The sequence below is a fragment of the Geotrypetes seraphini genome, chromosome 3 (assembly GCF_902459505.1).
Source record: "Geotrypetes seraphini chromosome 3, aGeoSer1.1, whole genome shotgun sequence".
NCBI classification, from domain to species: Eukaryota; Metazoa; Chordata; class Amphibia; order Gymnophiona; family Dermophiidae; genus Geotrypetes; species Geotrypetes seraphini.
This window is the reverse complement of record NC_047086.1, coordinates 112,467,728-112,492,328: the sequence shown is the minus strand read 5'-3', so window position 1 is coordinate 112,492,328 and position 24,601 is coordinate 112,467,728. Positions and strand designations below refer to the sequence as shown.

At 43.6% G+C, this 24,601-nt stretch overlaps 1 protein-coding gene across 1 annotated transcript in view; it reads right to left on the bottom strand.

Annotated features, from left to right (window-relative positions):
• ADGRF1 (adhesion G protein-coupled receptor F1) overlaps positions 1-24,601 on the bottom strand; it is a 125,499-nt gene that overhangs the window by 45,890 nt on the left and 55,008 nt on the right. Inside the window, exons 4-8 of the mRNA XM_033938361.1 lie at positions 21,299-21,466; positions 19,869-20,039; positions 15,742-15,848; positions 9,981-10,039; positions 5,679-5,824 (exon numbers count right to left, since the gene is read on the bottom strand). Coding sequence (XP_033794252.1) covers positions 5,679-5,824; positions 9,981-10,039; positions 15,742-15,848; positions 19,869-20,039; positions 21,299-21,466 — 651 coding nt within the window. The remainder of the gene's footprint in view (positions 1-5,678; positions 5,825-9,980; positions 10,040-15,741; positions 15,849-19,868; positions 20,040-21,298; positions 21,467-24,601) is intronic.

Here is a 24,601-nt window from a genome sequence, read left to right as displayed (position 1 = left end):
AGGGGTGGTTCGCAGCAGGATAGATGGCTCATCTCTCCTGCTGTGATAGTGATAGCCAAGTGCTGCAATTGGCGGCACTTGGTGGTATCGCTATCGCAACAGAGGAGATGAGCCATCTCTCCTGCCTCGATAGTGGGTGGGGGGGGGGGGGGGGGGAGGAGATGGATTCTGTAACCGGTGTTGTTTTTGACAGACACCAGTTACAGAATCCAGCTTTAAGGTGAAGGACTGACTTCTCCTTCGCCTTAAAGGCCTGGCTTTGGGCGTTTGGGACTTAGGCTTTTTTTTGGTTCATTATATGTGGTAAGTGTAGACGTAGTGGTAGTCTGGGCATTTAAACATAATGTACAGGCTGGCCATTATTAAAAAAAAAAAAACCTCAAAAACCTCTTTTTGGACATTTTTTTTTTTATAATGGACATTTTTCCTGCTTCTACTTTCAACATTTAGGCCCAGATTCTCTAAAAGTTCGTCCCGATTTTAGGCAGCTGTAGGCGTCCTACAGCTGTCTAATCAGCCAATCGGGATGCACGTTTTTTTAAAAAAAATGCTCCCCAGGCAGGCCGCCTATATTGAAGGCGAGGCCCGCAAGACACCTAGGCCCTGATTCTGTATAGGACGCCCGGGAGAGGCGTCCTATTCAGAATCGGCCTAAACTAAACCCCGATTCTGTAACCGGCGTCCATGTTACAGACGCGGGTTAGAGAATCGGGTTAGATTAGACATGGCCCGCTACACTTATCGCGGCAAGGGATCTCTCTGTCGCTATAAGTATAGCGGGCCGTGGCCCCCTGACTGATCACTGGCAGGAAGGTGCCCAAACCCTCCTGCCCGAAGACGCCCCCCCTCCCCGACACTACCGACCGCCCCCCCCCTGACATTACAGATCTCCCCCCCCGACAATATCGGTCGCTGGCAGGAGGGTGCCCAATCCCTCCTGCCCGAAGACGCACCCCCCCCCGGCGCTAACAACCCCCACTCCACCAAACCTGTTCTTACAGATGGGTCTTGCACGTCGAGCAAGCAGGCACGCCTCGTCGAAATGAGGCGGGCCCGCCCCTTCCCGGCCCATCCCGCCGAAGCCTAAGGTCTGATTGGCCCAGGCTCTAGAAGCCTGGACCAATCAGGCCTTAGGAATAGCGGGTCCGCCCATCCCTACTAAGTCTAAGGTCTGATTGGGGTGCGTCTTCGGGCAGGAGTGTTTGGGCACCCTCCTGCCAGTGATCGGTCAGGGGCCACGGCCCGCTATACTTATAGCGGAAGAGAGATCCCTTGCCGCGATAAGTATAGCGGCCGCGTTTACTTACAATGTAGACCAGCATTTTGCTGGCCTACATTTTTAAGCTTCTCATCTAGTAGGGAGACGCGTAGGGCCGCCTAGGTTCAGCCTAAGGCCCGCCTAAGGCCCTTAGACGAGCTTAGGCATCTTGCGGGTCTCCCTAGGCTCCCGGAGGCGCCTTCAGGCCTGCCTGGGGAGCATTTTTTTTTTTTTAAACGTGCATCCCGATTGGCTGATTAGACAGCTGTAGGACGCCTACAGCTGCCTAAAATCAGGACGCACTTTTAGAGAATCTGGGCCTTAGTGCCTTCGGCCAAAAGGGGACTTACACGTTTTTTTATTATTATGCCCCTCCACAGCTTCTATTTTGGGGGCTAAAGAAGACTCCAGGTTGATATTAAGCTCAAAATATGTTTAATAATGCATTACTCAAGAAAAGCACATGAAAAAATATATATATTGCATACTAAACCTAATTTCCAAAAGGTTAAGAAAAGGAGATACACTACTTACAATGGCTGTAATTCAATAATAATAATAATAAATTTATTTTTATATACCACTTGACCAGGAATGGTCCATTGGAAGGGACCATTGCTCAGGAAAGGGACCATTGCTCAGGAAATGGGCCTGATGGGCTGCCGCAGGAGCGGACTGTTGGGCGAGATGGACCTCTGGTCTGCCTCAGCAAAGGCAACTTCTTATGTTCTTATGTTTTAGGCAGTTCACAACAAGTAAAACTGAACATGCAGCACTAGTAGACGTGCCTGGTGCACAATCTTGACATCAATGTGATATCATCAAGATGCACCTAGATAGCAGAATGCCACTAAAAAACTAGGAATACACGTTGGGGTATCTGACCATACTTGGGATTTGAACCCATGACCTTTGGAAGATGGCAGCAGTGCCTTTAACCACTGTGCCATAGATACTTCCTGTTAGACAGGAGTTCCTGCAATGTGAGATCATAGGCATCTTGGGGTAAAAATAAGTTTCCTCTGGACCCTGAAATGTAAATGTCAAAGTCCACAATCCATACTCTTTTGAGACCAAAAAGAAGCTCTGAAGGTATTAGGGAGAACTGTATGGATTTGAATCCATGATCTTTGGAAGATGAAAGCAGTGCCTTTAACCCCTGAGCTACAGGATCTTTTATTTAGGCAGAGGTTCCTATTATTTTATAGTGACATTTTGCCAACTAGGTGCATATTGATGATGTCAAGATTGTGCATCAGACACAGCCACTTGCTCTGAACTATTGAAGCCATTGTGAGAGTAGTGTATTTTCTTTTATGTTCTTAACCTTTTGGAAATGAGGTTTAGTATGCAATATATATATTTTTCATGTGCTTTGCTTAAGTAATATAAACTGATGCCTAACTCCACTTCAATAGCTGATGGGTTAAATCTAACGGAAGAAAAAGCCTCAGGTCTATCTTGGAGAGCATAAAGCACATCATTGGCTCAAAAAACTTCCGTTTAGAATCACCCTTTGCCACTAAGGTTCTTAAGAGGAAATAGAGACCTAAACAGCTGTACTGCATATTGTTTTAGATTTTTATGACGTTCCTTAAATAGCCAACATTTCACAGATCTTAACCATCTCTTCAGGGTCCTGGACTCCCATTTGTCTTTCGCAATTTGAGCTGTTGCTTCTTTAATCTCACCAGGGAGCCCTGAAGAGATGGCTGAGATCCGTGAAACTTTGGCTATTTAAGGGATGCCATAAATGTCTTGTGACAAACCCATAGCCAGCTTTGTCCCTGTAATATATAAAAGCAGAGCACGGTCCCTGGTCAGGAGAGCTGACCAGGTTAGAAGTAAGGATAGTGAAATGGCTGACTACCCCTCAGACAGTGAGGTAGAGCAGGAAGGGTTTAAACCTAAGAATATACAGCAGAGAATGCCATATCAGAATAAGTTCATCAGAAAGCCTGATAGGACTTTTACTGAGAAGTAGAGACCTAGTCCTGCAAGGTATGTACATTATCAACCTAGGAGAAACCAGAGTTATTTTCCTAGGGATTTCCTGCCCAACCCCCTGCTCTTAGGAGAGAGGGGTGGGGCTATGACACACGTAAAAGCAGAGCAGGGATGGAGGTGAAGCTGAGGAACCAAGGCAAAGGCACGACCAGCAGCATAGCAAACAGGCAGATGAGAAGAGAAGTCTCCCTCCTCAACCCCACAGTAGTGAGGACGTGGACATGGCAGAGGACTTCCCAAGCTTGAGCCCAGCTGCTGAGAAAGCTGAGGCAATGGACACTACCAAAGTGTGTCTGGAAGCTGACTATAACCCAGAGGGAATGGATGTTAGTCCATAAGCTGAAGGAAAGCCAAGTATCTGTCTCACTAAGCTGCGTTTGAGTGCTGGCTCTCTGTAACCAGAGCCCAGGTGTCATTGATTAGGGAGAGAAGGAAAACTTCTCTGTTTCACTCTGGGACTGCCCAGAGGTCGTTGTTTGTTAAAGGAACTGTATCTTTGATAGTGTGAAGCCTCTGTGTTAAAGCCTTTGTAAACCTAACAGCTTATCTAATACCCTGCTGTGCTCCAGCTGATGCTAATGAGCCTAGGAGTCTGCTCTGGAAACTAGACAGTTACCCAGCAAGGTTAGCTGGGAAGCTTGGAACTTTATTTCTAAAGTTTGTCACTTCACTTACCTGCTTTGTGATGCAGTTTACCTTCATTATTTGGAAGTTTATTTTCATGGCATGTCGGTTTATTTGAACCCTGGTGAAAAGGACTATCTATAAGCGGAGAAAGTCCAGGGGAATGTAGTTACATGCCATACATGGACTTTAAGCCATTCTGACAACTGTATGATATTTTTGTTTTGGTGCTTAATTTATGCATTCCATGAGGGTGGCTGATAGTATTCAGACCCCCTGTTCAATAAAGAATTTGAACATACCTGAAGTGCGTCTCTCTTTTTATTGGCAAAGTATCTTAGTGTGGCCTGGCAGACAAGGCAGGAGCCTAGGTCTGTTTTACCTGAAAAGCCTTCCTCTTTCCTGGGGAAGCCACGCTGACAGGTCAGGATTTGGCACAGCTAAACAGCCTGCTGGTCAGAGCAGGGGATAACTGTGTGACAGTCTAAAACAATACGCAGTACAACTGTTTAGGTCTCTATTTCCTTTTAAGAACCTTAGTGGCAAAGGGTGATTCTAAATGGAAGTTTTCTGAGCCAATGATGTGGGCGGAGGTGGTTTGAGCTTTATGCTCTGCCAGATAGACCTGAGGCTTTTTCTTCTGTTAGATTTAACCCATCAGCTACTGAAGTGGAGTTAGGTATCAGTTTATATTATATATTCCCACTTTCACCTTTTTGATATTAATTAGCTTTACTTAAGTAATGCATTATTAAACATATTTTAAGCTTAATATCAACCTGGAGTCCTCTATACTCCAAAAATAAAAGCCCCTTTAACCTATAAATGGACACCTATGGCATACCTAAGTGACACCTAAGGCACATCCACCTATCTTGCTTCTACCTAGTGCCCAGCTCATGTTCAAAGATAGACCTGGTTTTGCAACACCTACATTTTAGGCGTTAGGTAGACATGTTCGGGTGCTGAGTGGCATGCGATTCTCTAGATGGATGTCCAAATCAAAGCCACTCCCATGCTTATTTTTAGGTGCAGCTTTTTCCAATGAGCGTCCACAAAATTGTGGACGTTTATTTGTAAAATCACAGCCAGCGTTTAGACATCTAAGTTCCAATTAATGTTTATTTTGACACCTAAGTTGATGGACATCCACATTGTGGACATCTAAAGTTAGACATCCTTTACAGAATTTGGTCCTGAATATCCAAGGCCAAATTAGCAAGCCATGACCAATGTTTAAAAACGTGTTGACTGCCATGACTGAATATTGACCAGCATATCTGCAGATCTAAATCAGAAAATCTGATAAACTTAGATTTAGCTCACACGTTTCATTGAAAAGTATATACAGTGACCCAACTTAACCTAAGTGAATCATGCACTTAAATTGGGCCTCTGAATATACCAGTCAGTGAAAGGTATAAATTGATAGGATAAGTTGTCTGATTTAGGACAACAGTTTTTTTTCCAGTTAGACTTAATCTGATCATGTGAACTGGACAGGGTTAAATATCAGCACTATCTGGTTAAAGTTAAACCACACCCTGCCAAATCTCTGTCCCCTCTCAAAGATAGTCTGCAGGGTAGATAATTCAAAATCAAATATTTGTTTGTAGAAATCCTGAAATTGCATGGACAAATCTCTTGACTTTCAGTTCTAATACAGTATATTCTTTAATCATTGACATTGTACTGCATATTTCTGTAATGGTGTTGAAAAAAGCTCCCCTCCCAATTCCTGTTAATATATATAGTGGGCACCAATTACATCAGTCACATATACCATTACCTGGTTTATCTGTCACAATAAAAGATTCTTTGTCTACTGCATACATGTTTTTAAGCATTTCTGCTGCCTTCGGGGTTGCTTTTAGGACTTCAGAGAGTGGAATATTAATGCCCTTAATTTCATAGTCCAAAACAACGCTTCCTTTCCTAGTTTTTCCAACAAAAGTGAACATTAATTAGTCTTTGAGGTACTGTGACATATTCAGTACATAAAACAAATTTATAGAAGTTACTCCATGTATAATGCTTCAGTACTATTAGATGTTCCAGACTTTAGGGACAGACAAAAAGTATCATGAGAATGTTGACTAGAAGGCTTGCACCAGCTAGCATCAAGGATGTATGATCTTTATGATCTGAGCAAGAATTTTCAGATTTGTTCTTTCTATTTCTTTTATAGTCTGCAGATGAAGAGAAGCCTTTCATGATAGGATTTGCCTTTATGCACTCGATGACAGGGAGATAACCATCTACATAAGAAATTTTTGATCATAGTAGCTTCCATGAAGTATGGAGACCGTGAAGTTCCTGACTCCTTTATAACAGTTCTACTGCCTGGATGGAATAACATATCTGTCCCCTCACCAGGAAATACTGCTATATCACTCATATAGTCAATATGACTGTCAGACTGTGGAGGTGTGTGTCTGGTTTTGGAGGCCTGTTCTAAAAGGTCAATAGTGAAAATAGTGTAACTGGGAGATACACACACACACACACATCTTCGGCCTTTAATATTCACCCTCTACGTCAACTTGTTAACTGCACAAAATTAAATTGACAAATCAATGGCACAGTGAGAGGCAGTCTGGGGCCATAGTTATAGTTTAAATAGAACTAATATCTTACCATTGTCAATTTCAGCTAATCACTCAACAGTAAGTCTGGTCATTGTAGAGCAGGGGTGTCAAAGTCCCTCCTGGAGGGCCGCAATCCAGTCAGGTTTTCAGGATTTCCCCAATGAATATGCATGAGATCTATTAGCATACAATGAAAGCAGTGCATGCAAATAGATCTCATGGATATTCATTGGGGAAATCCTGAAAACCCGACTGGATTGCGGCCCTCGAGGAAGGACTTTGACACCCCTGGAGTACAGCAAGAATAATCTGGACATAGATAAAAGACAATTACAGCAGTAAAAATATTCAAATAGCATACTCCCCACTTTTACTAAGCCAAGATAGAGGTTTCTACTGCAACTTAGAGCACTAAATGCTCCGATACTTATAGAATTCCTATGAGTGTTGGAGCAGTGTCGGAGCATTTAACACCCCTGGCTGCAGTACAAACCTCTACCGCAGCTTAGTAAAAGAGGGCCATTGTATACTTTAATCATTATGGTATGCTTCTTATAGTGTCAACACAATACACAATAAAAGTTCCTAATAGATAGTATAGGATTTAAGCAGAGGTGGAACATATAGACAGATAACATGGAGCAGCAGGAGTTAGGTAGAAATAATAATAATAATAATTTATTTTCTTGTATACCACCCAACCAGTAGTTCTGGGCGGTTCACATCAGGAAAATGCTGAGACATTTCAGCACATGATACAGTTTCATAGAACACACTATCTGCATACAATCTAAAATGATATAATAAAAGTAATACAATTGTTTAAAACATTCAAGTACAATTTAAAAATTATTAAAAAATTAAAACATACTGTGATAATAAGAATAGAAACATAAGACATTTAAATATATCAAAATTAATATTCTTCTTTGTCAAATAAATAGGTCTTTAATATTAAATAGGTCTTTAATATTCAAAGTGATTTAACTGGGTTGGAGAACCTCCTGCCTGGTTAAATCTCTTGGGTCTACCTATTCGCTGATTCAGTGGCATTTAACCAGACAGTGCCACTGAATATCAGCACTACCTGTCCCTGCACGCTCAGGTTACTGCCATTGTGGTCCATCGGCAGAATCTGAGTGAAACTGGTACTTAACTGGTTAGCGCAATTCAGACAGCAAAAAGGCTGTCCTAACTTTACCTGCTGCACTAACTAAACATAAGAATTGCCTTACTAGGTCAGACCAATGGTCAATCAAGCCCAGTAGCCCGTTCTTACGGTGGCCAATCCAGGTCACTAGTACCTGGCCAAAACCCAAGGAGCAGCAATATTCCATGCTACTCCTTGGGTTTGATGCCTGGTTAACTTCAGAGTAGTGACATGAGGGGTTTCTGATGCCCCCTCACTCCTCTTCCTCCCCAACAACAAGTAGAGCTGCTGACCACCTCTGTAGGCCCTGGGCCTTATGATGATATCCCTAATAGTCTGGAAAGTTCCAAGGATACCTAGGTCGCCAAGGATAGGCCTGTGGGCCTATAAGGGATTATGGGGCCTGCTTGGGGGCTCCATTTTTCATTGGGGGGAAGGGTGATTGGGACTGGGATCAGAGAGATAATTGGGACTTGGAGGGGGTTAAGGCACCTGTTTCCCTTTATACAGGTACTAGATGATATGCAGCCAGGGCTCCAGTGTCTTGTGCGGATCTTGATTGAATATTGGCTAAGATCTGCATAAGAGCTGGCAGCCAGTAAGGCCTTGTATATTCAAGGTCAGTGTCTGGACAAGGTTCAGTATTGAATACTGGGGCCTAATTCTGCCTGAGGCAGCCAGTGTTTAAAAAAGTACTGACTGCCATCGGCTAAATATTGATGGGACGGGGATTTTTTTAAAGAGTTGCACAAGAAGTCAGAAAGGTGAATAGATATGATCTCAGCTTTGGTTGGAATGAATAAGCAAGCTTCTTCTTTCATTAAAGGCTTGGGATGTAGAGAGAGTCTTGTGTTAAATGAAGTCTTTCAGGGAGTACATTGCAGAATATGGGGGCTATTCTGGTGAAGGCTCATTGGTGGTTGTTACTTCGTGTGATGTCCTTTAGCGAAGGTTAGGAATACTCCTTGGTAGGATTATAGTGACCATGGAGGTGTATAGAGGTAGTTCCTGTTCTTCATGTGCTCTGGCCAGTTTCTTTAATGGGCCTTGAAGATCACACATAGAGTTTAAATTTAGCCTTGTATTGTACTGGCTGTTGAAGTATTATACTGGGCAAGAGTAGTAGGTGCTAAGGCCAAATCTGGACAGACTTCTATGGTCTTTGTCTCACAAATGGCAAAAGACTGAAAAGATTCACCAAATCCATGGGGGAGCTAAGACTGATGTCAAGGGATGCCAATAGGAAAGATGAACTGATTGGGTGGGAGAACTCAAGGTTAATCTTATGAGCTTTGTCATGGAAGTATTCAGCCATAGCCTGGGGAGAAAATAAAGGGAGGATAGGAAGTGGAGGCATTTTCAGGATAGAATTCAGTGGGACAAAGAGGCGATGAGGGTTGGAGCCAAGAGAGTCTGGCAAATGGCTGTCATAGTCTTGTTTGATAAGTGAAAAAGCAGACTAGAAGGAGATCATCAAGAATTTGAAATGTATGAAGTCAGCATAGATGAGGGATTTTAGCCAAAGGCACTCAGGAGACCAAGCAAACAAATATAGGTAGCAAATTTTGGAGGTCTGCCAAGGATGTGGTTTGATATGCCTTACAAAAAAGAGAAATGGGAGGAATAAGAGTATCCAGAATAGAAGAGAGAATAGTATTATAGGAAGAGAGAGCCTTACTGACATAATTGGATAACATAATGGATGAAAAGAGAGATGAAAAAACAGTGGAGAGAACCTAAAGAGACCTAAAGTATTGGTGGAGATTGGATGAGATTGTGGATGAGAGTGATTGTGTGAATACTATCAGATGATGATCAGAGGAGGAAGACCTGAGATGGAAAAATTAGAGAGTGAGTAATTGAAGAACAAGACACGTTCAAGGAAGAGGCCATGATGATGAATTGGAGTAGTAGAGCATTGAGGATGCTCCTGCTCAATGCAAACAAAAGTAGAATATAGAATAATACAAGTAGTTTTACCTGCAGTGATGGTGGACAATTTATTGCCCTCAAAATGAAAGAAAATCTTTAGAAGTCAATGTTCAGCAATCAACATGAGCAGTGAAAATATCCAGATTTATTATCTGGATAACATTAGCTCGACATTCAGCAAGACTTATTTGGATAAGTTTGCCACTGAATATATCCAATTAACATTATGTGGATAAAGCTAGTCAGATGAATTTAGGACTATCCTCTATTTAGAACAAGGATTTTCACTGGCAGGAAATTAAGATGTCCTGACCTGGATCTCTCAATTCTGATTGCCTCCATATTTCTATGTTGCAGTTATTTTTCTTGTCAGATGAAGAGCAACAGTCACTAGTAGTTCAATGTATTCTGGTACACTTACCTAATATCAGTGACTTGTATGGATAAAAACCCTTCAACGGTCTTGTAAGCTTCAAAAAGCTTTAAGTAAAAAAGTAAAGAGAAGAATATTAGGTTTTCTGTAATGTCAATCTCATCATATCAGAAGTGTTTTGTAATCCAAAATAATAAAGAATTCTGCTTCAAAATTTGTTGCAGCAAGCTGAAAAGAAGTTGCCATGGTGAAGAAGCAGTCAATGCATATGGAGAGCAAATATCTGTGCCGTTTAAGCCTATTGACTTAGGTTAGGTGCCTGACTTTAGGGGCACTTTATAGAATCTGGGCCTTAGTTTTTAATTTCTTCCCAAAATCTGATATTGACAGTACAGCAGATAAAGACCTGAAAAGTCCATCCAGCCTGCCATTTAATTTCATGCATTACAATTTCATAATTAAAATATATTTTTCTTTTGCTATTTCTGGGCCATAGACCTTTGAAGTCCACCTGGTGCGGTCCTCGGGTCCCAACTTCTGGAGCTGCCATCGAAGCTCATTAATTTGTTAAGATGATTTGTAGCTCACTGTTAATGTTCCAGCTTCTCTGAAATTGTCAACCGCATGGATCTGAAAGGCTTTGCGGTATATAAATGCCATGTTATGTTATGTGTTCATCCCATGCTTTCTTAAATTCCATCACCATTTTTCTCCTCACCATCTCCCTCAGGAGAGCATTCACCACCCTCTCCATGAAAAAGAACTTCCTAACATTACTCCTAAATCTATCACGCCACAATCTCAATTTATGCCCTCTAGTTTTACCAATTTCCCTTCTCTAGAAAAAATTTGGTTCTATTTTAATACCCAGTGATGTACTAAGGGGGGGGGGGGGAGGCAGTCCACCTCAGGTGCAGACCTTAAGGGGGTGCTCCCTGGGTCAGCGTAATGGTCCGGGAACTCACTGCTCTGCCATTGGGCCTTCCTCTCTGCTGGGTCCTGCCTTCACAGAAGCAGGAGGAAGGCCCGTCGTCAGCAAAGCAGCAAGTTAAGGCTGCCAACATTGAGAGAATGCTCCGAACAGGCTTCTTAAGGTCTGCCAGGACCTTCCCTCTGCCACTTCACTGATGACACAGCAGAGAGAAGTCCTGGTGGAACAGACCACAAAAAAATCTCACGGTGAGATAGGGGGGGGGGGTGTTGGTCGGTCGGTCCACAGGTGCTGCACAGGCAGATGGGAAGGAAGGATGGAAAACTGCTACACAGGGAGATAGGAGGGTGCAATAAAAAGCTGCTGCACAGGGGGATAGGAGGGAGGGATAGAAAGCTGCTGTCCATGGGGGGGAGAGAGGAAGAATTGTTTGACATGGGCTGGAAAGAGGACGGGAGATGCAACAAAGAGGTAGAAAGGGGTGAGAGGGAGAAATCATGCATATGGTGGAGGGGAGGGAGACATGTATGGAGAAGAGAGAAGGAGAAATGTTGGACATAGGGTGGAGGGCAGAGAGAGATGGTGCATGGGGAGAGAGAAAGAAATTTTGCACATGATAATGGAGGGGAGGAATAGAGAGATGCTGCATGGAGGGGAATAGAAGTTTGACCCACACCATGCCTATATAGTCATAGCAATGTTAAGGGTAGCCCACCAAAGTACAGTGAGCCACCCTAAACCACATCTGCCTGTCCCCAGTGTCCATCCCTACCTACTTGCAACAGTACACATGCTCCACACAAAGGTCACACTGCCCCCCCCCCTCCCCTCTGTCCCCAAGCTAACACTATCTCACATCCCTCCTGGAGATTGTCTCAGTGGTTTTACATTCAGGTACTCAAGCATTTTTCCCTGTCTCGGCAGGCTCACATTTTCATCATCTACTAAGAAATGCCTTCTCCTTCAAGCATGTGAGCTTGGATAAAGAGGCAAAGATTAGCAGAAAAACAGCCAGAATAATGAGGAAGGCCACCCCAGAGGACTGCAAGTGCCATCATTGACCCCCCAGGCCTTGCATTGAAGAATATTGGCTTAGACACTGTTCCTCTTATTGGCTTAAGTCAGGGGTGTCAAACTCAATCACATAAGGGGCCGAAATCTAAAACACAGGCTAAGTCGCTGGCTGAATTTCTTATTAAGATACTTAGGGGTTCTTTTATTAAGGTATGCTAACCGATTTAGCTTGCACTAAATGCGCACCTTAATAAAAGGACCCCTTAGGGCTAGATTCACTAAGCCCACCGATCATGTCTCGACCAGTTTGCAACCCCGACCTGATTTACTAACCTTCCTCCCGATCCGATCCATACATGCAAATGAGGGGAAATGGCATGCAAAGTAGGAAGGGCCTCGATTCACTAAACAAATTCAGGAACACTGACTGGGCTGGCCGATCAAAAAAGAAGCGACTGCTGAGAAACAGTCGCTCACGTCCTTTCCTGCTCTCTACCGACCTGAAATCCCAGCCCTGCAGCAAAAACCCTGCTCTCTGCCATCCTGCCTTTCTGCCCCGACTCTCCTGCTCTTGCCACCCTGACTCTCCTGCTTTGCCACTCTTCCCTGCAGTGCGAGTCCATGGTTTCAATCCACGGGTTTAAAGCGGGGCTGCACTATGGCGTGTTCTGTTCCAAAACACACCACAGTGCAGCCCCACTTTAAACCTGCGGGTTAAAACCACAGGCTCCCACTGCAGGGAAGGTCAGCAGAGAGCAGGAAAGTCAGGGCGGGTTTAAAGCATGTTCTGAAAGCGCTGTTTAATATTTGATTCCTTTCCAGAGCTGTGACCCAAAGTGCTGTTTAATATTGATTCCTTTCGGGAGCTGTGACCTCCTATGCCACCCCTCCCCCTTTGTTTTGACCTTGCTTGTGCAGGAGAGCAAGCGCATGCATAGATTGCATCTATAGCCAACAATGATGGTCTGCGCATGCATCATGATCGGTCCTCAACAATCCATGGGATCTCTTTTGGGTGTGTGTCCGATCAGATAATTTGTATGGGGAGCCTTTAGTGGATTGGTCGCCCGGCAAGACTCGGCCATGCATCGGAAAGGTAAGGGGGGGTTTAGTGAATCTAGCCCTTAGTCTTAGTAGAAGTATAGGGTTACAACCTCTCCAACCCCATGCTGGCTCTGTGATGTAAACTAAATAAAAAGACTTTTCCTCTTTCTTTTAGGTCCTAGTTCACGCTTACTGTCTAACACCAGCTCTGGCAGGATACACATTTCAAATCTGACATATTGTAATCACAAAACAGAAAATAAAATTATTTTTTCTACCTTTTGTTGTCTGGTCATTATTCAAATCAAGTTGGTCCCAGGCTCTGGTTGCCTTCTGATAACTTGCTTGCCAGGGTCTCCTGACCATTTCTCGTTCTCTTCTTTCTCCGTGCTAACCATCCATCTTCCATCTCTGTCCTCCTTTTCCATTTCACTTCTCTCACATGGAGGTCTGGCATCTATCCTTTTTTCATTTCCATCCCCGCAGCTGCAGCGATGGACCCCACCATCCTCAGATCCACCATTTCTCAACTACCCTTTCATCCAGCATCTCTCCCTCCTTCCTCACCACCCCAGGGTCCACCATCTCTCCCTTTCTTTTCCCAACTATCCTCCTATCCAGTATCTCTATCCCCTCCCACATTCCTTGAGTCCAACTTCTCTCCCTTTCTGTTCCTTCCCTCCCTCCATCCCATTGTACACCATCTCTCTCCCTCTCCTCTGTTTTAAGACCCATTATTTCTTTTTCCCCCTCCCCCCCTCAGTCCGGCATATATACTTCTCTTTGGAACTCCCTCCCCTCCCTCCGTCCATGTACTTCTACAACAGAGCCCTTCCCCCCCTGCTTCTTTGTAGCATCCTCCAGCTTCCCCCCTGGCCTCCCGGTCTCACCTTCAGCTAATTAGGGCAGCCTGCAGAGGATCGTTGGTGCCTCCGCAGCATGTTCCTTCTGCCATAGTCCCACCCCTCCTCTGATATCAAGGACAGGATCGCAGCAGAGGAAACGTGCTGCGGAGGCTATGGCAGCCTGCTAGGATCGCAACAGTCAACCGGCGATCCTCTGCAGGCTGCTTTCAAGGTGAGACCGGGAAGCCGGGAAGGAGGGAAGGAAGAAACAGAGGGCCAAATCTCACGGGCCAAATGTAATGGGACCTGAGTTTGACACCCATGGCTTAAGTCCTATCTTTACTGGTCTTTTTTTTATTTTTTTTTTTTTGTTCTCTGATGTGCAATGCACTCTGTTATTCGGTTACCTCAAATACCGCATTTTTCGGACCATAAGACGCACTTATAGACTGAATACATCGCTTGCCCCCCCCCATACCTTTTTTAAGTGGCGGTGGTCCAGCACGGTTTCCTGCTGGACGGCTGCCTCATTGCAGAGCCAATCACAGAGTGGTGCAGGACCAGGCAGGAAGCGCAAAGGTTACGCTCCTTCATTTTGCATCGCTCTGCAGAGAAAGGCAGCTGTCCAGGAGGAGACCACGCTGGACCACCGCTACTTAAAAAAGGTACCCATGGGAGGGGGGATGTAGACGGCTTCTTTGGGCTGCGGGCGGATAGGTGGCTAAATGGGACCTAGCCGTCTGGTAGCCATTCCCATCTGACCAAGACCTGCTGAATATCGGTACATAATACAAAATACAATACAGGATCTTAGTCCAATCACTTGTACTAGGACTTGTAGACTACTGCAACAGCCTTTATCTACCCTGCCCCGCTTACATGACCAAACAATTACAGACAGTACAGAACACAGCACTTAGACTTATCTACTCGCTAGGAAAATACGATCACATCACTAATGCCTATCTCGACTCACACTGGCTTCCGATACAAGCAAGAACTCAATTCAAACTACACTGTCTATTATTCAAAGCAATAAACGGAACAGCACCTCTCTACCTAAACAGCCGCCTAATCCGAAACCTCTCAACTAGAGTAAGGAGAACCCAGACCCCATTCACCTACCCCTCACTCAAAGGCACAAAACGCAAAAAGCTATATGACAACCTACTTGCTACACAAGCCGCGAAAATTGACCCCATCATATCCAAGCTGCTGACCACAACTACGGACTACAAAGCGTTTCGAAAAGATATAAAAACTATACTATTCAAAAAACACATCCCATTATTATAATATACCCTCATCGTCTCACCCTTCATAACCTCCTGCAACTCACAACCTACTGCAATTTCGTCCCCATAGGCAACTTCCAATCTAGTCGCAACGGGCGATAAGCCAATTCATATCTAGAAACACTGTCACCCCAAATACCGAAAAAATCAGATATAACAACCTATGAACAGACGATTTTTTGGTAACATAAGATTATACTTTGTAATATTATGTAATGTAACATAAGGTTATACGTTGTAATATAACATAAGGTTATGCTTTGTAATATTATGTAATGTAAGTTATGCAATGTACTGGAATAATAAGGTAAAATAACATACGTAAAGTCTTGTAAAGTTATATAAGATAAATTATGTAAACTTAATGCAAGTTATGCAAGCACGGTAAGGATAATGTAAAGTAACGCAAAGTAACCCACGTAAAGTTATGTAAAGTTATGTACGAAAAGTTATGTAAAGTTAGGTATGCAAAGTTTGTAAAGTTATACAAATAATTGTATTGTCATCGCCTGGAAATGACCAGCCATCTTCTAATGTAATCCGCTTAGAACCGCAAGGCACAAGCGGAATAGAAATCACTAATGTAATGTAATGTAATGTAATAATAACAAAAATAAGCATGAAAACAACTTCTCTGTGGTTTGTATTCTGAATGCAACTTGAAGAGAGGCTATACTTACTGCGTTTTCAAAATCATTCTTATAAGTCCTGTATGAGACAGAATAATTGTTCAAAAGCTCATCCGTGAAACCACTGTTCACTTTACAAATACCATATAAAACGTTCTCTGTTAACAGATAAATGAAACAAGCAGTTAGCCTTAGTACATTATTCCAAACATTAGCACAGTAGTTAAACCTCACCTGTTTGCCCACTACTAATCTCCCCTTAATGGTCCCAGCACATGTGGTAATGATATAACAATACGAGTAACAATATCAGTAAATTTTCATTAGTACTTAGTTACTAACAATGTAAAAGCTCAACATTTAAACTACACAGTCAGCATGCTTTTGGGGAAAAATTTCACAGATCCTCCAATCATCCCAAAAAGGGTTCACGGGAGCTGGCTTCCACCCCAGAGGAAGGAATTTTCTCCTATTTTCTGAATATGCTGTATCTGGTTTCTTGCCTCAGAAATCTTTGCTTGTCTCCCTTCCGCAGGCATCCTCGCCGGCCACTTGAACCCCCTCTACTCTGGGCCTGGGCCTTTTCTTTTGCTTCCCTTCTGGAGTCCCAGTTGGTAAGCTGCTTGTAACTGCGGTTGCTCCTGATTCAATGCCTCTGTTTGCGCAGGTGGGCATCACGGCTGATGGAGATGTGGCAGCCCTGGCGGATCTCCAGGATCAGGATTTGCGTGGAGCCCCGGTACCGGGAGTGAATCCCACTATGTGTATAGCTTTTTTCTAGCCTGCACGTTTGATCTCTAAATCTCTCCAGGCATTGAAGCTGCAGACTGAGCAGCCTGTCACTGCGGAATGTTCCCTCATGAGTGGACATAGGCCGCAATCTGCCATTTTCGTGATCATTCTGACGTAGTTTGGATACTTTCAGCAATTTTGGGAAGTTCCTGAGGGTCCCTTGAACTGTGCTTGTGCATGTCTTGGCTTTCTCACATAACAGACGCTTTTACTAAGCATTTCACTTCCCCGAAGATGGATTCTTTGGTGGCACAGGTCACCAAATGAACTTCTTTCACCAGTAACATGGGGGGGGGGGGGGGGGGGGCGGGGTTCCTGCAGGATGTCCAGGACTATCGTGTATCTGTTAATGGCTATTTGTTTTAAAGTCCAATTGTAATGAGGTCCAGTTCATAAAGCATATATCTCAGCAATATCCTCATTCAATAATGCATTCATACAAATTTGAGATATTTAAATACTTTCTGTAATATATCTCTACAGTTCATAATTATTAGTTCATCATTTTTTCTATTTTTCAACTCCTCTTATTTTTCATTAAGGGAATAGACCTCAGTGGCTACAACTGCATAAGATCAAGTCTGTTAGGTGCAGATTTCAAACGTAGCTGGCCTCCTCATCCTTATGTTAAATATTCTTAATTCATAATTTTATATTATAAGTTATTTTTATGCAATAAATTAGTTTTTTTAACTTAGCTTTTTTATAGCGTTTAAGCAGTTAACGAGACTCCGACATGGATCCATGTTTCGCAAATGCTATTGAATGGGACTCGAAGCTGGCAGTGGATCTGATTACTGAGGCATGAACTAATAATTATGAACTGTAGAGATATATTACAGAAAGTATTTAAATGTCTCAAGTTTGTGTGAATGTATTATTGAATGAGGATATTGCTGGGATGTCCAGGACTGGCATGTGGATTTCCTCCTTAAGTGCCTGTTTGACCCAAAAGCAGCAGCCTCTTCCATTGTGGCCCTGGCATGCTATTCCAAGCTTCACCATGATTCTGACATGGTTTTGCCCTAGGACTTGAATTTCCTGGTCTTGGGTGTGGACTTTATGGCTGATGTCCTGTATGACATGTTGAAGGGTCTCTTTAAGCTGTCCACTTCTTCCTTTCAGCTTGCAGGCTGCTTTGGATCGGTCAGTGATCTGGTGATTCGTTCTCTAAGGCGACCTTGAGCCGGTTGCCCTTCAAGAGTCATTTTTTTGTTTGGCCAGGCATTAGGTGAGCTTATGGCCAGTGTGCAGGTTCACAGACCTAAGTCTTTGCCTGTGACTAGGTCCAGCCCCTTCCAGGGGTTCGGGGTGTCCTACTTCTCATCCCTTCAGGCGTTCTCGTCCATACTAGGGACTCTCAGCTGGCCATGAGCCCTTCTCATTTGCCAGACCATGGTTCAGCGGTTTTTGATGCTAGCCACCCATGGGAGGTCATCTGGTGTCACCTGTGAAAAAACAATTCTGGTGCCTGACCAGTGCCTCCCCTCCCACATTTAGGGCGGCAATTGTTGGCCATGCTGGCCGAGTGGCAGGCCATTCCTACAATCGTTGGAAAATATTTTTAATTTTTGAATTTGAGTATGGGGGGGTGATATATCTATTTGTCACAGATTACAATTTTGATTGAATTTAAGTGCTTTTATAGTGTAATATGATTGTATAATATGTTGCACTTGTTTTTGGCTTCAAAATGAATAAAGATATTAGAAAAAAAAAAAAAGACTAGGGGCCATACTTTAGAAGCTGCAAGAACTAAGTCTAAGAAGCAGCTAGACTGTGCACTGATCACAGGTACTTTTTTTTTCTTATTTTGGACCATTTTTATGAGCATTTGAGAATGGTCTAGCTATGAACTGAGAGGCTAAAAGTAGCTGTTGAATCAAAGAATTGTTTAACCTTTTTAAGTACCATTACTGATATGCTGAAAAGCAGAATACATGGAGGGGCATAATCGAAAGAGACATCTAAGTCCATTTACGTCCAACTCGCAAGTCATCCAAAGTAAAAAAACAGCCAAAGACACATTTTCTAAAAATATGTCAAATTTTTTTTGATTCAGAAATCATATGATTATACGTCCTGCCGATCTGATCATCCAAGCCACTAAATCGTCCACCTATATACCACATTTTTAGCCAACTTTTCGTCCAAGTCCAAAACGCCTAGAACAAGCCCTATTGGACGTGGGAGGAGTCTGCAAAGTGATGGACTGCACACCCAGACATGGCACCTAAATAGTGGGGTACCTTACAGGGCACTGCTGTGAATTTCACAAAAAGGGTGCCATGTCTTCTCCTCCCTACATCTTCCTTATAGGTGATGGTGAGTCCCCCAAACCACCTCCAGAATCCCCTAGACCCACTTATCTACCATCCCAATAGCCCTTATGGCTGCAGGAGCCACTTATATGCCAGTAAAAAAGGGATTTGGGGGTGTATAGGGGAGTGCACATGTTTACGTATTAATGCAGTGATTACAGGGGCTTATGGGCATGGGTCCTCCTCTCTATGGGTCTCTAACCCACCCCCAAGATGACTTAAGCTGTCTCTGTGCTGGACGACTAGGCTTTCCTATGCCAGGTTGCCAGGTGATGATGGTCTGGAGGCTGAATTTTAAAGGTGTGATTAATATTTTTATGGGGGTGGGGGGTCGGTGATCACTGGGGTAGTGTGTGGGGGTCTGTGTTATATGTTTTCAGTGCTTATCTGGTGAGTTTAGGTGGGTTTTTGTGACTTAGACCATGTTTTACATGGTCTAAGTCACAACGTCCAAGTTCTGTCAATCGTGGGCTGTATAACTTTTGGTTATACATGCTGTGCGACTAAGTCTAAGCCGGCCCACATCCCACCCAACTCCCGCCCTCGACACTCCTTCCGAAACGCCCCATTTAGCTTCGGTCGTTCAGCGGCCTAGGTCGTTTAGAAATACGTCCAAAACCCGTTTTTAGTATCGGCACTTGGACGTTTTTGAGAAATGTTTGTCCATGTGCCGACTTAGGCTGGTTTTTGGATGTATTTCTCTTTCGATTATGAGCCCCATATTGTTTTTGTGTGGAAGCTGATAAGAGGCTCAGAGTTTAATTACGTCCCCTCAGAATGCATAGCACTATTGGCATTCCGGAGAACACTGTCCCATGCACTAGTGGCAGAGGTGTGGCCTTACCTTACCTGATGAGCTGGTACCCTGCCTCAAAGAAAATTAAAAAAAAAAAACAACTTTGAAGAAGTCTCATCTTCCTACACTTTCACCCAGAATTTCCTTGCAAAATAATTGAATGCAAATTTTCCTAATTCCCAGTTATTCTATCTATACTATACTGAAAAAACCAACTACTGAAAGTTTTGATACCCAAAACAAATAGTTAAAGTAATGTATAGTCTTACGTGGCACAGAGCAATATGTCACACTGTCATCCACTGGTAATAATCTTATACAGTCACAGTTTGGGCTGCTTGGAAATAAGCTGCATGGAGAATATTTTCTGCACATTGTAGGAGGCCAGTTATATCCATCTTCACAGGAGCAAAGCATCTCCTCAAAGTTGATTTCACATACTGGATAACAAAATTGGATTTCAGGCACATTATACATTGCTATTACCTTCACAACAAAACACAAATACGAACACTATACCTCCTTTTCATTATTTCAGAGATTCCCAAACCTATTCTATCTATAATAATAAAACGCTAAGCGCGCATGCGCACTCGTGCTGCGTGTTCCCTGATCCCTGATCTGTCAGGGTCTGCTGGCAAGAGTGCGCATGTACGTATTACATCACCACAGCCTCCCTGCTCTCCACCTCGCGCCGCTGCATGTAGCTGCTTTCAAAATTCCCTGCTGGGAGGGCAGGGATGTGGGAGTGTGAGCTACTGGAGGGCCCGGTAAAGGTTGGAGTCGCTGCTTCCAGCTGGCTGCGCCCAGAGATGATGGAGGGGGGAAGGGGTTGGGGTTGATGATGGCTTCCCCAGCTCAAATGCGTCGCAGCCGTGGGGCTGGGGGGGGGGGCCGGCCAACCGGCCGCCGCTGCCGAAGAAACGAGATAAAGCGGGCGCGCTTTCCTTGACTGCGTGGCTCGTGCCTCTTTCCCTCCGTCGATGGCGCCGAAGCCCCTGGTCGAGGAGAGCCCCGTGCGCGTGGCGGTGCGCATCCGACCCTTGCTGCCCAAGGAGGTGCTGCACGGCCACCAGTCGTGCCTGCGGGCGGACCCCCGGGGCCGGCGGGTTGAGCCTACCATCCAACCCTCCTACCGCGAGACAAACGCAAACCTTCGGCCTGCAGCAGCTCCACTGCACTCTAAACATTCTGCTTCTCAGCCTTCTACTGTCTTGATTTTCTCTGCCAAAGAAATCAGGACAGTAGAAGGCTGCGAAGCAGAATGTTTAGAGTGCTGTGGAGCTGCTGCAGCCGGGAGTTTTGTGTTCGTCTCATGATGGGAGGGTCAGTGGGGTTGGCTGCATGGCAGTGGTAGTGGCGTGGGGAGGAGGGGGTAGATAGAAACATGCTGCAAATGCCAAATTCTACTGTACGGGAGAATGGGGGGGGGGGTAGAAATGAAAGGTTCTACTGCACAGGGGGATGGGAGGCAGGCAGGCTGGCTTCAGTATCATTATTAAAACCTTTTTTAAAATTCATCCAACAAGATGGAAAGACATTTTAAATTTTAAATAAAATAGATCTATCTATCTATCTCATATATAAAAAAGTATAAAGTATTCACAGAAAGTAAATAATTCATTTGAAGTAAAAAAATAATTTATCGGAAAACTCTTGAAGTTCATTCTGACACTGCAAAGTTATGCATTTTACTCACCAGTTGTTAAGAGTAAATTAGTAATATTGCAAGAACCATCACCATCTAGGATAGTGTAATTTTCCAGTGTCTTCATAAAGTCTTTCAGATCATCTACAGAATGTGAGCTGGGGACTGTTACTTCAATATCCAACTCGTATTCCGAAATGTTAGAACTTACAGATTGGTCTATGGAAAGAAAAAAATTGTTAATACTATCCGAATGTGTTTTCTTTCCTTTCTTTTGTTCTTTCTCATTCAGTTATGATGTCTTTGCTGATGTCACTAATCTAAATGAAACAATTAAATCTTGAACCTTAATTACTGTGTGCTGAGTGTGTCGCTTCTTGTTAAGAGCTAGATACCATGGGACTTGGAAGAAAAATGGATATCTGTAGTAGAAATATTTTTATACTATAATTAATGTGCATGCATATATTTTGAATAGTTGGCCAAGAAAGTCAGATAAAGGGAAATATCTCTAGGCATTTAACTGGCTAAATAAAAACAGAAATAAAATGCCAGATAACAGGCCAAAGCCTATCCACTTTGGCCATGATTCAGTCAATCTTTGTCTCTATCACCTCCAAAAAAAAAAAGAAAAAAAGAAAGTATTTTCTTAGATTACTTCTGAGCCTGTAACCTCTTAACTTCATACTATGCCCTCTCATTCCAGAGTTTTCCTTCCATAAGAAGTTGCCTCCACCGGGATCAGACCAGAGGTCCATCGCGCCCACATCTCCATCAAATCCTTTCTCCTATCTTTTTTCCAGAGTATACAGATTGAGGTCTATATGTGTGTCCCCATGTGCTTTATGACAGAGAGTACTAACCAGTTTTAGAGCCACCTCTTAATGGACTCCATCCTATTTATATCTTTTTGAAAGTTTTTTGCAGAATTGCATGCAGTACTCTAAATGAGGCCTCACCAGAGACTTATACAATGGCAATCACTTCTTTTTTCTGGCTGGCCATTCCTCTTCCTATGCGCCCAAGCATCCTTCTGGCTTTGGCTAGCACCTTTGTCTACCTGTTTTGCTACTCTAATATCATCAGATGCAATCACCCCCAAGTGCTGCTCTTCTTCCACACAGACATTCTTTGCTTCCTAGACCAGGGGTCAGCAACCTGTGGCTCGTGAGCTACAAGCTACTCTTCTTGCTTGTGGTTGCGGCTTGCCAGGCCCCGACCCTTAATCTCCCTCTCTTTGTAAATCTTGGGCCAAACATTTTGGATAAATTGGCTCTTTGCTGTAAAAAGGTTGCCGACCCCTGTCCTAGACTATATTGTTCCTTTGAATTTTTGCAGCGCAAACTTTGCTAGATACCTCATGTAGCTACTCTATTACAGAGTTTGGTATCATCTGCAAAAAGGACAAATCTTACCAGACAGTCCTTCTGCAATATCGCTCACAAAGATGTTAAAAAGAGCCAGCCTAAGGACAGATCCCTGTGGGACTCCACTGATAGCATCATTTTCCTTGGAAAAAACTCCATTTACCACTGCCTTCTGTCTCCTACTTAATCAGTTTTTAACTGGTCTTTAACTTTAGGGCCCATATTGGGGGAACCCAGTTTATTTATCAGCCACCTATGCAGATAAATGTTTTGCTAAAATCCAAGTACGTCACATGTAGTGCCCCTCCCATATCCTACTGTTTGGTCACCTAGTCAAAGAAATCAATCGGATTTGTCTGACAAGACCTGCCTATAGTAAAACCATGCTGCTTTGGGTCCTGTATTCCATTTGATTCTAGAAACTTCACAATCCTCTGCTTAAGAAGCATTTCCATTCATTTACTCACCACCGAGATGAGACTAACAGGCCTATAGTCCCCAACCTCCTCCTTAATTCCGCTCTTGTGCAGAGGAGGCACATCCACCTTTCTCCAGTCCTCTTGGACAATTCCAGACTCTAAAGAATCGTAAAAAAAATCAGCCAACAGAGCTGCCAGAACCTCTTTGAGTTCCTCGGGTACCCTTGAATGTATCAAATCAGGTTCCATCACTTTGCCTATTTTTTATTTAACTAGCTCCTCACGAGCCCAGTCTTCTGAGAATCTATCCTGTTTTTCCACATATCCATTCCCATTTCTGTTATATTTTCTGTGGTCCTAACCCCAGCTCTTCATCCGTGCCATTTTAAAATGTTGGGCTGGTGACTGGGTAACTTTTGGCAGCCAGCTCAGTGTCTAGCCAAAAGATAACAGGACTGACATCACATCACTTGACATATCTAGCTGTGCCAACTTACTCCTGCCATTGACATGGAGTGAGAGGGTCTACTTACACATAGGAGCACCAATGCCAACCTTACACTAGCATTCTATAATAGAACCATAGAAACATGATGGCAAATAAAGGCCAGATGGCCCATCCAGTCTGCTCATCCGCAGTAACCATTATCTCTTCCTCTAAGAGATCCCACCTTCCTATCCCATGCTTTCTTGGAGACTATTCCACGCATCTACCAACCTTTCTGTAAAAAACTATTTCCTTAGATTACTCCAGAGCCTATCACCTCTTAACTTTATCCTATGCCTTCTCATTCCAGGGCTTCCTTTCAAATGAAAGAGACTCGACTCATGCGCATTTATATCACATAGATATTTAATCTCTATCATATCTCCTCTCTCCCGCCTTTCCTCCAAAGTATACATATTGAGATCTTTAATTCTGTCCCCATACGCCTTATGATGGAATCTTGGTGGAGGAAGCCATTATAGAATTGGCACTAAGCGCATAACATTGGGGCGCCTAGTCCCAGGTGCAAATTTATAGTATTGTCTCACTTTTATGCAACCCACAAGTAGGCATCATTAGAGGTAGAGCCTGGGCAGAGGTCAAATGGAGGTGCAATTTATGCATGTAGTTTATAAGATAAGCACTAATGCATATACTTTAGGTCAGTGGTTCTTAACCCTGTCTTGAGGAACCCCCAGCCAGTTGGGTTTTCAGGATATCCCTAATGAATATGCATGAGAGAGATATGCTTATAATGGAGGAGACAGGCATGCAAATAAGTCTCAGGCATGCTCATTAGGGATATCCTGAAAACACAACTGGCTGGGGGTCCCCCAGGACAGGGTTGAGAACCACCGCTTTAGCTGATAGTGTATATACCTGCTCTCAAGCAGGTGTAAATGTTCCTGGCCTCAGTCTAGGCATGATTTCATCCAGTTTGCTCCTAGTACCTAAGTGTCTTTATAAAAGAGACTAAAAATAGATGCTTATTTGGCTTTCACACATAGGCAATCTGTCACAAAATTACTTCCAAAATGGAGCCCTGTACCCCCTTCACACACACACACCCTCCATGTCGCCT